The 17,142-nt window shown below is 47.0% G+C and overlaps 1 protein-coding gene and 1 long non-coding RNA gene across 5 annotated transcripts; one reads left to right on the top strand and one right to left on the bottom strand.

Annotated features, from left to right (window-relative positions):
- The first annotated feature begins 463 nt into the window (after positions 1–463).
- LOC121022408 (uncharacterized) lies at positions 464–8,234 on the top strand. 4 transcript variants are annotated; one of them, XR_005786931.1, is made up of 6 exons: positions 719–826; positions 1,615–1,734; positions 2,987–3,119; positions 6,650–7,167; positions 7,549–7,823; positions 8,014–8,234. It is a non-coding gene; the product is annotated as an uncharacterized LOC121022408 (long non-coding RNA). The 4 variants fall into 4 exon arrangements; XR_005786928.1 differs by having other exon boundaries at positions 717–826; positions 6,650–7,823; XR_005786929.1 differs by lacking the exons at positions 719–826; positions 1,615–1,734 and adding an exon at positions 464–676 and having other exon boundaries at positions 6,650–7,823.
- On the bottom strand, positions 4,684–9,167 carry IL10 (interleukin 10). The gene is made up of 5 exons (XM_040463484.1): positions 8,950–9,167; positions 8,097–8,156; positions 7,677–7,829; positions 6,598–6,663; positions 4,684–5,523 (listed from the first exon to the last, which is right to left on the bottom strand). The coding sequence occupies exons 1-5, from the start codon at positions 9,112–9,114 to the stop codon at positions 5,431–5,433; spliced, it is 537 nt and encodes a 178-aa protein (XP_040319418.1). The 5' UTR covers positions 9,115–9,167; the 3' UTR covers positions 4,684–5,430.
- Between the last annotated feature and the right edge of the window lie 7,975 nt (positions 9,168–17,142).

Consider the following 17,142-nt stretch of genomic DNA (forward strand, 5'->3'; position numbering starts at 1 on the left):
GACTGTCTCATTTTTTAGGGTGCTAACAGATTAGTAACCGTGATGGATAACGAACGTATATGAACAAAGGCCAGGGCTGTGATCAATAAAAACTTTCGACGTAATTAACCTAATATTTATTTAATGGTATGTGTAACTATTATGGCTTTGGATGGCAGTTAGGCACCTCTAGTAAGCCTCTGCTCACTGAACCAATGTAACTCTAGTAGCTATAACTGATGTATACATTCACTTCATCAAGCCAAGTAGTTCTTCAGGCACTCAAGAAAATGTCATTTCCTTTCTGTCCTTCCCAAGTGCCAGGATGGTCCGTTTTCTCTTCCTATCCAGAAGTGGTGGGTAGGGAGGCAGAAAACATTTTAAGGAAAGTCCAGGTTCAGTGATGGGCACACAGGGTGTGTCTGGCTGTTTCTCATGGTGATGGCAGTGATCTCACCATCTGGTCTCAGGTGAGCATTTTTCCAAATGCCTAAGGGAAAAGCTGGTTTTACTAAGTATTTGCTCTGTGCTTTACATGTATTCATACCTCTATTTCTTATGACAACAACACCTGGAAGGAATGATTATTCTCTCCGTGTCACAGAGGAGAATACCGAAGAAGGCGATGTGTCAAGGTCACGCAGCTTGGAGGTTTGGCAGATTCCAGAGGCTGAGCACATCACGCCTGTGCTGTGGAGTAAGAAACAAGCTGTGTTATTTTCCCGTAGGTCTTTGTCTCCTCCATCCTCTCCAGAGAGAATGTCAAGGAGGCTTCTGAAAACTCAGAGCTCTGTGGCTGCTCAACCCTGCTGGAAGATGGGAGCTGTTGATAGTACACAGATGACTGGTAATCTGTCTGGAAAATTACAGTGCAGACTCTCTGGACAGGAACGTGTCCCGGAAAAGGGCTCGAGTGGGAATATCCCTGGCTGATTGGAGGAATCAGATACTGGAATTAGGAACTATGGGCTCAGAGGGCACTTGGAGTTCATCTAATTTGGTGGTTTTGAAGCTTCTAACCACAAAGGACTGCCGTTATTAATTTCCTCCAGAGACTCTCTATTTTAAAATATTTTGGCTGGTTAAAAAAATTTACAAAAATAATTCTATTTTCTGTTTTTATTAATCAAAGATATAATAGATGACTAGAAAAATAGAGCTTCTGGCCAGCATGAGGTGACTTGCCTTTCCATACCGAGGGGCTCTTGCTTCAGCCGAGCACATACAAGTGTTTTTTAATGAAACTGTGCAGACTTACAGGAGGTGGGGATAGCAAACGTACAATTTCATTAGACTTTTTCAAATTTGGGAAATTGTTCCCACAGTCTCTCCACCATGAATACTTTCAGGAACGTGCGTGACTCTAGTGGTCCCAGCTGAAAATCATTGATTCAGACTTACTGCCTTGTTTCCTCATTGAGGAAATGGAAGCCCAGAGAGGGGAAGTAAAATTTCCAAAGTCACCAAGTTGAGTTGATGAGTAAAAGGATGGTTAAATAATAGAATACCTGTGTCCCCTGGGACCCACTACCCACTCCAAGGTAGAGTTGACTGGTTCATTCTGTAGCCAGTTCTGCAGCTTGTGAAAGTTTAAAGATCTTCGTTTCATTTTTAATTCTGAGTGTTTGCTCTTAGGATACAGCTCTCACTCTCTTGGAGTGTTATGCCTGCTTCTCCCTCAGGCTTAAAGCTGGTCCCCGTGTCCCACAATTAGATCCACTCTTATAAGCATTTTGAGGGTCAACAAGCCATAGAGTGAGTAGCTTCTGCCATTGAGCCAATTCTCTTTCCTCTTTCTTCACATCTCTGATATCAACCCCTTCCTTCCAGAACCTTTCGATCTGTTGGATTTCTTTCAGTGGCTGGGTAGGGTAACCACATTGTCATCACAAATTTTGGGAGCTTCTCTCCCTGGTCCCACCCTCCTCACCTTAGCAGCTTGGGCCATAGACTGAGATTCTCATTCTTCATTTCTATCTAAACTCTAGTGGGAGGTGAAGAGGGCCATGGGAGAAGAGGTGGTTGCTCTTTTTAGAGAATAAAGGCTTGTTGCAAAAAAAAAAAAAAAAAATCCCGATCATCTAAACTGCATCTTCTCATCTCTAGATTTCCAATCTATACGACATATGTACCTTCATACCTGACATTCTATTGGACCCTTATATCAAGTCTGGTCCATTAGCCAGCTCAGGCTACCATAACACAATACCGTAAACTGCACGACTTAAACAAACGAACAAAATTATTTCTCACGGTTCTGGAGGCTGGAAGTCCGAGATCAAGGTGCCAACATGGTAGGTTTCATTCTGAGACCTCTTCTCCTGGCTTGTAGCCACTGTCATCTTTCTATGTGTGCTCAACAGGATATTTTTATTGGGCACATGTGAAGAAAGAGAGATGGAGAGAGATAGAGGGAGATGGAGAGAGCAAGGTCTTTGGTGTCTCTTTTTATAAGGGCACTTATAGGAGGATGGCTCCACCTTCCTTCAACAAAATTATCTCCCATAAGCTTCATCTCCAAATATCATCACACTGGGGGTTGGGGCTTCAATATAGGAATTTGGGGGGAACACAAACATTCGGTAGATAACACTTGGGAAGAAAGTTTCTGCTAGTTTTCCAGGTGAGAAACTGAGGCTCAAAGAGGTAAACATATTAGACTGAGCCCACGAGAGAGGACTGGAGGAGGGCTATGTCCATGATGATGCCCTCTCCATGGTGAGATGCTTACCCGACTCTTCCCCTTACCCCCACTCCCAACCCAGGAGCCTGATGTGCCATTCGAGCACAGAGCTATGTTTTCTAAATTCTTAGAAAGATGTGGTAGTTTAAAAAGACGTCCACAAATTCTTTGAGACGCCTCCCTTCAAAATGTGGAATCTAATTTATCTCCCCTTCAATATGGGCTATACTTGCCAACTCACTTCTAAGGAAGTGAGAAATCTCAGAAGAGATTTCTGAGATTGGGTCGAAAAGACACCATGACCTCCTCCTTGCTCTCTCTCAGATCACTGGCTCTGGGGAAGACAGCTGTTGTGTTGTGTTGTGGAGACACCAGAGAAGCCCCACAGAAAGGACCACGTAGCAAGGAACCAAGGCCACCTGCCAGTCGCCAGTGAGGAACTAAGTCCTCGTGCCATGTAAGTGCGTCATCTTGGATGTGTTTTGTCCAACCCCAGCCAAGCTTCAGATGACTGCAGCCTTGGATGTTATTTTGACTGCAACCGCATTAGAGACCCTGAACCAAAACCCCTAGTTGTCATTCTCAGATTCCCGACCTACAGGAAAAGACAAAAAATGTGTGCTGCTCTAAGCTGCTAAATTTTGGAGGCATCGATAGATAATTAATACGAAGGGAAAAGCATTTGACGCTATTCTCAGTTCTCCGTTCTCCGTATAATCTATGCGGCCAAGGCACACCAACATTTCTGAACATCTGTTTCCTCTTACAGAAGATAGCAATAATAATACCCCATAGCATGCCTGATACACATATACCTAGCAACAACTAGCTCAAAAAAAAAAAGCGCTCAATTAATTGTGGCTGTTGTCAACATCTTATCAGCCATGTGGCTTCTTTAGGTGAGTTTCTGTCTCTTGGTTTCAGATGCCCACTTCCCTCACATGAGGTGTGAACCTCAACCTTAAGTTAGTATGCATTGCCTAGCAGAGGGCCCTAACAGCCTAAACTTCAGTTTCTCCATTTTAGTACAGAGAGCCCTGCTGTAGAGAGCCTCACTCCTCTCTCCTGGTCTTCAGCTGGCCTCCATTCTTAACCTTTCATCTCAGAATTTCAGCTTTGATGCTTCCCACTTCCTTCCTATGGTTACTTTAACTAAAGTGAGTCAGGTCTTACTGAAAAACTGACCACAGCCAGTTGGCCCCTATCCTCCCCCGGACCAGGGCCGCCTGGGCAGAGTATGAGGGTGATCAGTGTTTACTCAGACCATTGTTTCCCTCCCTCTCCTCCAAGTCACGGGGCCTTGAGTAGGGCTTCCCCAGCCACCACACCCCTCCCAATAGACCGCAGTCAAAAGCCAACCTCACATTTGTCTGGTAGCTTAAGGAGGGAAGAGAAGGGACTGCAGCCACTTGAATCCTTGGGTATTCTATCAAGTGGGCTAATCTGTTTATATTCTACTCGGTTGGGTGGGCCTCTGATCTCAGCTCAAGGAGGATTTGGTAGGGGTTTTTAGTTGTGAATACCAACAATCAAACGTGTATAGGGACCATCTCTTAGCCCTAGGAGCCATGTTAGCTCTTTATCTTAATTTTCTCAACAGCCCTGGTCAATTAGTATTCACCCAGACCTTTGGGGCTTGAAGAAGCCAAAACAAAACAGAACAAAAACCCAAACCAAAACAAAACAAGACCCCAGAAAACAAAAACAAAACAGAAAAAAGTCCTCTGCCAGTCTTTCTAATTTTGGTATCTACAGAACTTTATCCTTAGCCTTGAAAATCAACATGATCTTTAAGAATTTAAGGATAATTTCTTAAAGGATTGAGTTTGTAGGAAAACTGGTGGTCTTTGCTATTGCCTTTTGAAGTGAAACTTTTTTTCCCCCTCTGATCAGATTTGGAACTTGCCTCCTCTCTGGGAGAGTGTAGTTGGTTTTCTTTACCTGAAATGCAGAATTCATTTCCCTACGCTCTTCTATCTTGGAAACATTGAGGGAATAATTTTAGTCAAACAAAAGTCAAATGATGCCATAACATAATTTTAATAAGACTCATTTATTTATTAAAAATTAAAATCTGCTATGAAGACAGACAAACAATGTAACATTCCCAGAGGAATTGAATTGCTTCTAGTTAAAACTGAGTTCTATTAGAACCAACTTTAGGTTGTTATAAAATAACAAGCAGGACACAGCTTTCAAGAATGAAGAGGTTGGGGAATGAGGTCAAGGGAATCCCTCTGAGCCACTGGAATATTAATGATCAAAGGGGCTCCCTAGTTTCTCCTCCTAAGAGGGTAAGAGTCTTTACAATACTCTAGGAACCCCAGGCCCAGAGAAATTATAGGGAAGTCAGGAACAATAGCTCAACAGCTATAAGTATGGTCAGGCTTGGAATGGAAGCATCAGTAGGCTCCCCAAGAAACATTTTTTTCCTTATATAAGTTACAATTTCTCTTAAAATACTCAAATATCATAGGGTATCACCCTACATAAACAGCTTACACACACACAGGTGAAAAAAAATAAATATTGAAAAAAATTATAATATTGGGCTTCTTTCTCAATAGTTCACAGAGAAGCTCAGTAAATAAATACAAATGGGAGTTGAGGTATCAGAAGTAATAAATATTCTAAGAGAGAGGTATGACCGGGTTCTCCAAGGAGCTGTTTGGTTCTCCCATATCCCTGAGTAGGATTTTGTAGATCTCCAATTTATGTCCTAGAGTCCAGAAGAGTTGCATCCTGGATGTTTCGTTCCCCACCATGTTTCAGATTTTCATCTTCATTGTCATGTAAGCTTCTATGTAGTTGATGAAGATGTCAAACTCACCCATGGCTTTGTAGACACCTTTCTCTTGGAGCTGTGTAGGGAGATAGAAAATGTTTAGTGAAAGCCCCATCTGAGTGAGCAAATGAGTCCCTGGTTTGGATGGGCATGACTCAGGGACCCAGGAGTTACCCTTGCTCCCATGCGTTGGGAGGTGAAGGACGGAGCCTAGAAGCCCAAGGCTATTCCCGGTGCCTTGGGAAAGGCTACATGTTTACCTAAAACATGACTAGCAAGTAACAAGAGGAACATTCACTTCATAAGGCACAGTCTACAAAATGATGCCTTTTCAACAATTTTAAAGGTCATGTGCTCACATGACGCTTATTCAGAATTTGGAGAAAAGACGTTAGGGGAACAACTTGGACAGCAGGACAGTAGGAAGAGGGAAGGGAGCCCTTTTATGTTGACGCTCTCCCACCATTGGACGGAGCAGGCCCTGCCCTGCTCCTCTGGCCCATTATCAGGGCGTTTATGTCCCCTGATGCCAGAACCCTGCCCAGTGTCTGTCCCCAGCCCACAAAGAGGACAAGACCACATGGCTTCTGGGCAGCGGGGTTGAAGAGTTCACCGACAGTTGGAAGCGGGAAACCCCACTCGATCTGAGAGCTGACATTCTCAGGCACTTTGGCAGGTGTGAACGGCACCTGGAAAGTGAGTATGGACAAACTCCAGGTCGATGAGAATGCTACTTCCTGCTCTGAGTTTTGGGGAGTCCAGGCTGAACCCCTGGGTGTGTTTGTGTGTGCACATTCACGTGTTGGCTTCCTGCACGTGTGGCTTGAGTCTAGATTCCCAACAAGCTACTTTCTGTTTCCTTTGTCACTCCCCCCAGCATCTAGCTCGCTGCGTTCGCAGGCTGGCTGGCTGTCTCAACCCTCAACCCGCCTGCAAAGGCGGGGAGCAGTCATTTAGAAACCCCCAAAGACACTTCACAGAAAACAAATATAACCAAGGCGGCAGCGCCTCACTGGCTGGGGAGGTCACACCATCTGTGGGGTTCCCACACCCCCTCTGAGAGAAGGACGGGGCCTGCTCGGCACCTGACGACTTGGGGGAGTGGGTAGAGGTCACGTTCCCCAAACCCTTTCTGCCGCCATCCACTTACCTTACTAAAGGTACTCTTCACCTGCTCCACCACCTTGCTCTTGTTTTCACAGGGCAGAAATCGATGCTGTGGAGGAAAAGAGAAAGTGTCAATGCCGTGGGCTCCCAGCTCCTGTGTCCACAGCACTTGGGGGACAAGCTGGAAGCACAAAGAAGGAGTCAGACTCATCTTGGATACCTAACCCCCACAGCGCCTGGGGAGAACTGAGCCCTCCGTCACCCTGGCCCACTAGACAGAGAGGAAACAGCCCAGGGAGATGAAAAGTGCTTCTCCAGGAGCCTCCCTGAGATGTTTGCAAAGCTTGCATGAAAACCCAGGGGATGGAGCCTGGAGCTTCCTCTTCGAACACCACAGTGCTGACAAGTGCTGAGCCAGCCATTCTGTCCTTTCCTGCTTCTCTGTCCTGTCCCTCTTCTTCAGTTCCAGCCACCAAGGACCATTTCTAAGTCCTCCAAGGAAGAGAGATGCAGAGACTTAGTCATGCCGACCCAAACCTTCGCATGGTCCCGTCCTACAAATAGAGACCAACTGGTTCCCCAATTATCAGTGAGAGAACAGAGGAAACCAGAGGTGAGGGTATCACTTCAGTTGGAGAAATTTTTATCCTAGGGAATTGTTCATAGACACTCGCCTGGTGGCGAGTAGTCCCCTGGGCCTTCTAAAATGCCAGGGAAACTCCTGTCAATTGGGCCTCGCTTAAGGGCTCTGCTTTCCAAAGGTGGAGAGTAAGAAGCAAAGGGAGTTTCTTCTCCGAGGGACTCTCGCTTCCTGGCCCATCTGGCTGGGCTCGGGGTCTAGATCCAAAGGGAAAAGGGAGCCCAGACTGAAGCTCTGGGCCCCTTTCGTAAAGAGAGAGGGGAATAGTTAATAACCCACAAATGACTCACAAATAACAGGAAAGCTGTTTGCAAACATGTAAATGCCCAGCAGCCTCCCCCACTCCCCGCTCAGAAAGAAATGAGCAAGAGACAGAACTCTAGCGCCTTCGGAGAGTCCTCCCGCCAGGCTGTCTCTGCTTCTCCGGGTGTGAGTGGGAAGAGGCTGCCGAGCCCCGAGGGGAAGAACCGATCCGCACTCACACAGCGCCGCAGTCTCAGCCGGAGGGTCTTCAGCTTTTCTCCCAGGGAGTTCACGTGCTGTTTGATGTCTGGGTCCTCGTTCTCAGCCTGGGGCATCACCTCCTCCAAGTAAAACTGGATCATCTCGGACAAGGCTTGGCAACCCAGGTAACCCTAAAGGGTGGGGGGTGGGGGGTTGGGGGTGGGCATGCGGTCGGTGACTGGGAGGAAGCACGGCTGCCCCGGCTTGAGGGGGACAGCTCTGTCCCCAGGGACCTTTCTTAACCAGCCACCTCCCCCAGGGCCAGCCCTTTGGCTGTGTGCTGAGTTAAGATCTTTCCACTTCTCCTTTTCAAAGCAAAGGAAGCAGACCCAGCTCCCGGCCTCCCTTCTCTGAGTCACGCTGCAAGCTCGCCTCCCACACGCCCCCCGGGCCCTCACCTTAAAGTCCTCCAGCAAGGACCTAGTCAACAATATGCTGTGCAGCTCGTCCTTGGTTTGCTGCAAGAAGAACAAAAGGAGAGTGAGCCCGAGGTTTGAGGAAATAACTGAAATAAATGTCTTTCTGATGCCCTCTTATTTATAGAGCTTCTGAGTTTTCATTAGTGCAGGAAAGGAGATTTTCAAAACAAGGACATTCAACAGTGCTGGAACCCTTAGTTAAATCGGGTCCCTTAGTTACATCAGGATCAAGTTATTTTTAAAATTCGGCCAGGTTTCGAAGCCAAGGCCGAAGCTTGACTCGGTCCTGCTCTCCTTTCTGCAGAGCTGGATCGGGTTCAAAGGGGCCACCCACACCCCCTTAGGTGCTCTTTGCTGTTCTTTTCTCCTCGCTGCGGACGTCCAGCGGCAGCTTTGAAAGCCGTCTGGAGATGGGATGCATCTCATGCAGGTTTCCCCTCTGTACGGCTCTTGCCCAAGCCATCAGGCTTTGCCTGGTTCTGGAAGCCCGCTCGGCTGAGGCCATTTATGTTTCCCTGCCACAAGGTTTGGGGGACATCTTCATCTTCAGTCGGACCCTTTGTGATTTCTCCCATGTCTCTAAGCATAGGAGTCCCAGTGCATTTGCCTGGGAGGTGGCTTTTCCCCCCACACATTTGTTGCATCACCTGGGCTTAGTTTAACTCACTCCATCTAGGGCTCCACCTGGGACTCCTTAAGAATTGAAGTCTGAGGGGAATGGATCCCGGGGATGGAGGTTTGAATGAGAAGGAGGGTTCTTGGAGCTCCAGCAGAATGCCTGGCTGAGGTGGTCCCGGCAAGGAAGGAAGGACAGGAGGGCATTCATACTCACAAAGAACGTCTTCACCTTGCCGAAGGCAGCTCGGAGCTCTCGGAGCATGTGGGGCAGGCTGACTGAGAAGTGGGTGCAGTTGTCCTCAGACAGGGTGCTCTGGTGTCGGCTGGCTCCTACCCCGGCCAGGAAGACCAGGAAACACAGAAGTGCTGGGCTGGGCATGGCGAAGCTCTGCCTTCTGAGAGTTGGCCTTGTGGTTTGGTGTCACAAGAGAGAGCCCCTGGTGTGCAGACCTTCACCTACTGTGTCCCCCTTTTATATTGTGGGTTCGGCGAGGCCTCCCCATTCATAAAAAGCCACAGTCACAGGTTTCCTGGCAAACAGCCCCTCCCTTCCCTCGAGCTCTCCAACTTTGCATTCGCTGAACTTAAAGTTGTTAATTTTTTTTTTTTTTTTGCATCGTAAGCAACACGGATTGTTGAATAATGAGCTTTTGCATTACAGCTATTTTTAGGACGAGCTACCTCTCTCTCTCTCTCTGTTTTAAAATAACTTTCCAGCTTTTCTTAATAAAAAAAGAAGTTGATTTCCTGGGGCGAACAGCTGCTCTGTGCAGAGAGGCCCATGGTTGTGGGTTCCATTCGCGTGCTCCTAGGTCACAGTGACGTGAACACATTGGCCATTCCAGAATGCACTGGAATTGAGAAATAATTGGATCCCTTCCCCAACCTGAGCCGAATACCCAAGGCTTTTCCTTGCTGAATTGGAAAGAGCCTCAGTTTCCCCAAGTGAGAACTGGGGTGATCTAAATAGCCTCAAAATTCCCTCTGTTTCTTTTGTTTTATGTTCCAAGAAGGCCCCTCGCGGAGGCCAGTTTCCCACAGAACTAGCAAGGTCGTGGGATGTGCTCCACGCTCCTTCTCCAGCCCTGAGTTCATTTCAACTCTCAGATCCGTGTCTCTACCTCCTCGGTGGTCCCCATGCTTGGGGGACGTTAGCAAGAGTAGTTCACCCTGACTGATAGCTTGGCACCTGCCCGTCACTGTGACCCTTATCAATCTCCATTTTGTAGTGAGCAAACGGAGGCACAGAGACGTTAAGTAACCTGCACAAGGTTACACGGAGGCTAAGTGAGAGAGTCAGACTTTGCACCCAGCCCTGCCTGACACCAAGTCCATGCTTCTTACTCTTCTCTACACTGTGGAATGAAAAGGTTGGATTCAAGAATCCTTAAGGTTTCTTTTAGTTGTGAGCTACTGTGGTTGGAGACTTACGCTTGAAAGATCGAGGGGGGTGAGGAGGGAGGGAAGGTAGAAACAACAAGGAAATTAAGTCAGGGTTCCATGAAGACTGGGACAGCAGGCCCTTTCCTGTCTCTACTCTCTTTCCCCCTGCCTTCCAAAGAAGTCTTAGCCGTCTTATCTTTGACTTGCACATGTGGGGTTTTGAGGGTAAGCAGGTAGGGTAGCCAGACGTAGTGAGGAAGGTTGCTCTGCCTTTAATAAGGGAAGGACAGGGGTAGTGACATCGCTTCTTCGGATATCTGGAAAGTCTTTTGATATGCCTTGATCTTGTCCTTCTACAGGGGCTTTTCCCACCTCCCCAGTGAAGATAGTGATGAGGAAGACCACTGACCTGGGTGGGCAGGAGGCCTGGGCTCTCCCTGGTTCTGTCTCTCTTTAAAACCAGGGAAAGTCACTTGGCTTCCCTATGTCTATATCCCTTCTGTCCCAAGGTAGAAGCAGTACTTGCCCTCCTGCCCGCCAGCAGCCTTTGGGCTACACATGGGAGGGGCTTGGGGGAGTCACAAGTGGACTCAGATATAGGGTGTCTCCAGTGTTTCTGTTACGCCTTGGCCCTCCCGCATCTGCGCTCGCGACACCTCAGATGGCACCCGGGACACCTCCCGAGTCTGCTCCAGTGGAGGAGGTCACTGTGGCAGAGCAAATAGGGCAGACATACTGGGGCCAGGCCAGTCTGGAGTGAGTCCAAGGGAAAGAAACGAGGGGTTCCATGCCCAACCTGTGGATGTACCTTGTGCGTCAAGATCAGGAGGCTGCGGCCTCTCCTCCCAACACTTTGGGGAGTGTCAGTGCAAAAACCTAAGAATAGTGAAGGGAGTAAAGGGTGGAACTCATGCAGGAATTTTGGCTCCTGCTGATTTATACCGGGCTTTGGAGTACTGAATTTTGCTGCCAGGAAGCAAAGAAGTCAGGAGCTGAGTTTTCACCCCCTCCTACCCTTCTCCTTCACTCTTCCCTTCCGGGTTTTCTGGACTCTGCCTGCTTTAGCCCATATTGCTGACTGCCTCTCTGAGTTGGGTGTTCTGGGTGCAGATTCAGCATGGTGGAGGAGTCAGGTCAGAGGAGTCAAACCCCAGGCAAGGCTATGAGGCCCCTCTCATAGCCCCTCTCCCTGCACAGGGTATGGTCCATGGAAGAAGGCTCCTAGCCATACAGCTTTCTCTTTTCTGTGTTGTGTTGGGCATAGCAGAGTACATGATGAGCCTATACCAGAGCTGCAGGAAGTAACGTGCAGGAGGCCGGTCTGGGCTCTCAGAAGGATAGGAAAGCAACTCAGAGAGGCAGTCCAGCATCTTTTACAATTTCTTCTTATAATTTGAGATACACACACACACGCATACACACACACATGCACAGGATGGCAGGGGGAAGGTAGGCAAAGCCATTTCTATCTTCCTTTTATTTTTATTTAATTTACTTATTTTGAGAGAGAGAGAGAGAGAGAGAGAGAGCACGAGCATGGGAGGGGCAGAGAGAGAGGGAGACCGAGAATCCCAAGGAGGCTCCACGCTGTCAGCACAGAGCCTGAAGTGGGGCTCGAACTCACGAACCGTGAGATCATGACCTGAGCCGAAATCAAGAGTCAAACACTGACTCTTGATCCATTTCTTTAATCCATAATCCATTAGGTAGGGTTAGGTTTAGGCTCTGACTTCTTTATTTCTTTTGGAACGCATAAGCAATTACCTCAAGCCATTGGCTGAATAGTTGATCTTTCCCCTACTGATTTGAAATCATTGTCCTCTCTCATTTCAAAACTTCAGAATCTAAATGATTGAGGATAACCATAGCAACTTTTTGGATGCAGTTCCTTAATTAACAAATGGAGATGCCAATATATTTTCTATCAACATAGAGGGTTGACGTCAAGCTGATAGGAGAAAATGGGGATGAGTATTTTGGGAAAAGTTAAGAGCCCTTGCTTTTACGTGGACAAAACAATAAGAGCAATAAAAATAGGCATCATTTGGGGCACCTGGGTGGCTCAGTTGGTTGAGCGTCAGACTTTGGCTCAGGTCATGATCTCGCAGTTTGGGAGCTCAAGCCCTGTGCCGGGCTCTGTGCTGACAGCTCGGAGCCCGGAGCCTGCTTCGGATTCTGTGTCCTCCTCTCCCTCTGCTCCTCTCTCACTCATGCTCTGTTTGTCTCTTTCTCTCAAAATAAATAAATGAACGATTAAATAAATAAATAAACATAAAAAAGTAGGCATCATTCTATTTCTCAAGGCCGTGAAGGTATCCATTCATTTGAAAAGTCGTTGGGATCCACTGGGACAAGTCGCAAACTCACAGTCACATCTGAGACATAAAGGTCAACAGTCTGCATGTTATGGGAGTTTGAGTTTGGGTTTTAGTACAAGAGAAGAGCCCATGTAGGGGAGGAAGTGAGAGAGTGGGCAACTATGGATGATGAAGTGTCAGTCTGGGCACCATTTGGTTCTGTGGAGTTCATGAGGACCCAAAGGCCACTGATCACCGTGAACTCCATGAGGGCGAATGGCCTGAGTCCAATCTTCCCTTAAGTCCAGATGCATAGCAGGGGTCTGATAAATGCTTATTAAATTGAATTTAAATGACTTTTCCCAGTGAGGACTCTCTGGGAGAATCAGAGGAATATTGTGGGAGAGGAAATACCTCCCCTTTTCCACCCCTCCTCCAGAATATTCCCGAATTTCTGTATTCAGCAGCAAATGAAAGAAAATATGATTAATCGTGGCTTAAAAAAGAAAAGGATATATTTTTTTGGTTTCATTTAACATGAAGTCAGAGGCAGGCAGTCTGGGGCCGGTTCAGCACCCACATCATCTAGAACCTGCTTTTTCTCGCCTCCCTCCTCTCCTCTCTGTTGTTGCAAGATGTTGGGGAGAAGGGAGGTGGGTAAAGCCCAAAGGTCCAAAGGCATGTCAGCCCAGAAGATCCTAACAATCTTTCCAAAAAGCCCCCCTCAGTGAGTTTCACCACTTTAGCTGCAGAGGGGTCCAGGCAAGCAAGCACTGCTATGTGTGTGTGTGTGTGTGTGTGTGTGTGTGTGTGTGTGTGTGTGTTGGGTGCTATGTAAATAGATTTTGAGGTCCCGTCTAAGAGCACAAGAACTCATAAGGAATCATCTTCCAGCTACCCTAACACTCAGCAAAATGGAAGCCTTCCTGGCACTGTTGCTCTGAGTCTTGCCGAAATTTTATAACAGCCCTGTGAGCCTCCATTGGAGCCACAGATGGAAGGCTAAGAATGTCGGCTTGCTGGACTCAGGGTTTAACTAGCTTGCCTGGCAACCAGAGCCACTCGGGAGGGAGCAGGCAGGTTGGTGATACAGGCAGAGAAGGGGGGATGGTGCCCAACCGGGACAGGGGAATGACTATCCTGATGAAGAATCCCCTTGGGGCTTGGCTTCTACTCACCCATTAGTAGTTATTATTTTAAGGCTGATAATGGGAGTTTCATTTCTTCTTATCTGGGACATCTAGTATGCACAATGCTTTCCCCAGCTTGAAATTTCTAGTATTCCCTTGAATAACCTTCCTTAGCATCCCGGACAGAAGCTTCCTCAGCTGCTATGCCGCAACAGGCCTGGTCAACAGCACAAAGGCTGACAGCACAACCCCAAGTTGTGCTGGGCGGGGGCCGCAGGGGACAGGGCTCTGTGGCACTGTCCTCCGCTGGGCTTCTCTGACTTTGGCCTTGCAACTGGGGTGCTTCAGAATATGGACCAGGTGGATCAGAAGTTTCAAAGGAGCCTGAGTAGGGCTGGCCCCTGGGGCAAATCAAGCAAGGGTTATGCAAACTGTATCGGGTGCCCGTCCTAGGAGCCTGGCCCACAGACGCTGCAAACCACAGCGGAAGGGCTGATCTTTGGACAGCCAACGTGGAGTTCCCCTTTGTGCAACTGGGGCGCCAAATCAAGCAGTTTGGATTTTCCTTAGGGGACAGACACTGTGATCTGTAACTTCTCACATGAGAAATTTGGTGCACAGGGGCCGGGACACCAGGTGTTGGAGACTTTGCCCCCGCGGGCGCCCCCACCGAGGACACAGCTGTTTCTGATCCGTTTGTATGACTACCTAGAATAACTGGTGTAGTAGAGTACTAGGGTAGTTATCAGCAGTCCTAGTGTAGAACAACTGTGTAGTTGCACAGGGTCCCATGGTCTGCACACAGGTCCCAAACAGTCAGCTGTTACTGCTTTGAGATGCTTAGCGATTATTGAACAAGTGGCCCCATATTTTCACTTTGCACTGGGCCCCCAATTTATACAGTTGATTCTGTATATGAGACTGAAACCATCTTCCTTCTCTGGCTTCCCCTTCACCTAGTGTCCCTTAACGCAGCGAGTGACATGACCCTCTAACCCGACACACAAGCCAGAAACCTAAAAATAACTTGCTGGTTCCTCTCTCTCCCTTGCCAAGTTTTGACCAATCTATTATCAGGTGCTCTCGATTTTTCCTCACAAACATCTTCCTAATCTGCTCACTTTTCTCCCATTTCCATCAGCAGCAGCAACTGTCTGATTCAAACGACCATCTCGTCTCTCCTGGGCTCTAAAATAAATGCCTAATTCAAATTCCAATATCCATTGTCCAATGGATTCTCTGTTCTCCACCTTGTAGGCAGAGTGATTATTTGCAAATAGCAATCTGATCGTGATTCTCCTTCTGCTTACACCCTTCCATGGCTTCCACTTTCTCTTTCTTAGTAAATAAAACAAAGACCTGTATTCTTCACGCTGTCTAGGACTCCTTTATCATCTGACCCTCCTTCTGCCTCGACTTTCAGCGCTCCCCACTGCCCCTGCCCTCCAGCCTCATTGGCTTTCTTCTTTTTGTTTTTTTTTTGTTGTTGTTGTTTGTTTTCAAATAGTCCATGCTTTCTCTCCTACTGCTGGGCCTTTGCACATGTAGTTTCCCCTTTATGGATTGTTCATTCCCTTCCCTTCATCCTTCAGTTATCAGTTCAGATGTTACTTCCTCAGATGAGTTTTAACTTATTTTCAGCTGGATCTTCTGGGTATACCTTCTTAGAACATCTTGCTCCTTTCCTTTATGGTACTTATGGCAATTTATAATTATACATGTGGCTTTGTGGCCATTTCTTGGGCTCCATACTTGCCATTAGACTGGCCTCCACAGGGCAGGACTCGTGTCTGTTTTTGATCACCATTGTTTGCCAAGTACTTAGCACAATGCTGGGCACATCCAAGGTTATTGCTAAATATTTGTTGAGTGACTGAGTATGTGCTTCCTAAACTTTTTGTAGTTATAACTGGCTACCTTTGTCTCCCATCTCACAGAAAGTAGAGGATGAATTCCCTTGGGGAAATAGCTACCCTCACAAACTACATGCTTATTCCCATTTGGCTTTTCCATTTTGAAAAATCAGTCTCATTACTACTCAACACTCATCCAGGCAGGATGTTGTTAACCAAATCCCCCATGATTCTTGGAGTGTTTAAAATGTCCTATGTCACAGAGTATCAGAAGAAGGACCTTAGCCATTATATAACCCATTCCTCTCATTTTATGGATGGGCAAACTGAGGCCCCGAGAAGAAAGTGACTTTCCCAGGCACTTGAAATAGTCAATGGCAAGGGTGGAATCTGACCTCAATTCTCTTTGCATTATTCTTCTCAAATCAGCATCTAATTCCTTGACTCAGAGGAGCATTAAATCACTCTGAATTCTCATGGCCAGCACCAACACTAGAGGGCACTAAGACGTGAGCACTGTAGGTAGTTGTAATGGCGAGAAGTTGAAAGTCATGGAAATAAGTTTCCCCTTACAAACCAACTATGAATCTATTATGTGCTCTCCAGGTATGTAGCTCTGTGCTTGGGACCTAGAGATGGGGGCGAGGGTTGCTGCGATAGGTTAGTCCTAGGGAAATACTTGAAGCCTTAGGATATTTGCAAACAGAAGAGGGTTTCTTACTGTATTTTATCTGAGACGTGACTGCAATAGTATTAGGAGGCATAGGTTGGCATGCCCTCCCACCAAGGAACCCCTCAAACACCATCTCTCTCCAGAAACCTTATTTAAGAGAGCATAGAATTGAGTATGCCCCTTCATCTTGCTTATTCTGGTCTTGATCTCCAAAACATACCCCTGACTCTAAATCCTCTATCACACTCCACATATTTTGATGTGTGCTTTAGATGCACAACTGTATTACTTGTGTGAAGAGCCAGATGCTTCCTCCATACTGGATTCATGACGCTTCTGCTGTGACTGTGTCATTTACGTGAAGCCTCAGGTAATAAACTCTTTGGGGAAGGGTGTGGAATTGGGCTGTGGTGTCTGCTGTGGTCCCAGTTTCCCTGAGTCAGCTGTCCCCAAGCTGTTGGGATTCAGGACCCTTTTATATTCCTAAAAACTACCGAAGATCCCAAAGAGCTTTTACTTATGTGGATTTTATCCATCAATATTTATTGTGTTGGTAACTAAAACTGGGATATTAAAAATACCTATTTATGAGTTTTCCAGGTCGTAATAAAAACTACACATTAACATAAATAACATTTTTATGAGAAATAACTATATTTTCCAAGTCAGAGCACCTTCGGTGAGAAGAGGGACCCTGTCTGACATTTGTTCCAAATTTTTCGAAATATCCGGCTTAATAGAAGAGCTCGTATTCTTACATCCTCTTCTCCATTCAATCTGTTGCAATCCATTGCCTTAGCTTGAAGCGTATGAAGAAAATCCAGCGCCACAAAGATATACAGTTGGAAAGGGGAGGACCCCCTAGTGGTCCTTGGACTTCCCCTTCCTTTGAGAACCACTTGCCTAAGTGTTCAGTAAAAATCTCTGGCTGATATTGAGTGGGAGGAGGGTGATCAACGTTTGGTCTCAGAGAAAGGTGTGTGGGGGAGGGGAGGATATAGCAGCAGGACACCGGACCTTGGTGGAGAGGGAGAAGCCCACCGATTCACTGCTCCCTTCCTTAGTCAGACT

This window comes from Herpailurus yagouaroundi, unplaced genomic scaffold (genome assembly GCF_014898765.1).
Source record: "Herpailurus yagouaroundi ecotype Mexico unplaced genomic scaffold, PumYag 403, whole genome shotgun sequence".
NCBI classification, from domain to species: domain Eukaryota; kingdom Metazoa; phylum Chordata; class Mammalia; order Carnivora; family Felidae; genus Herpailurus; species Herpailurus yagouaroundi.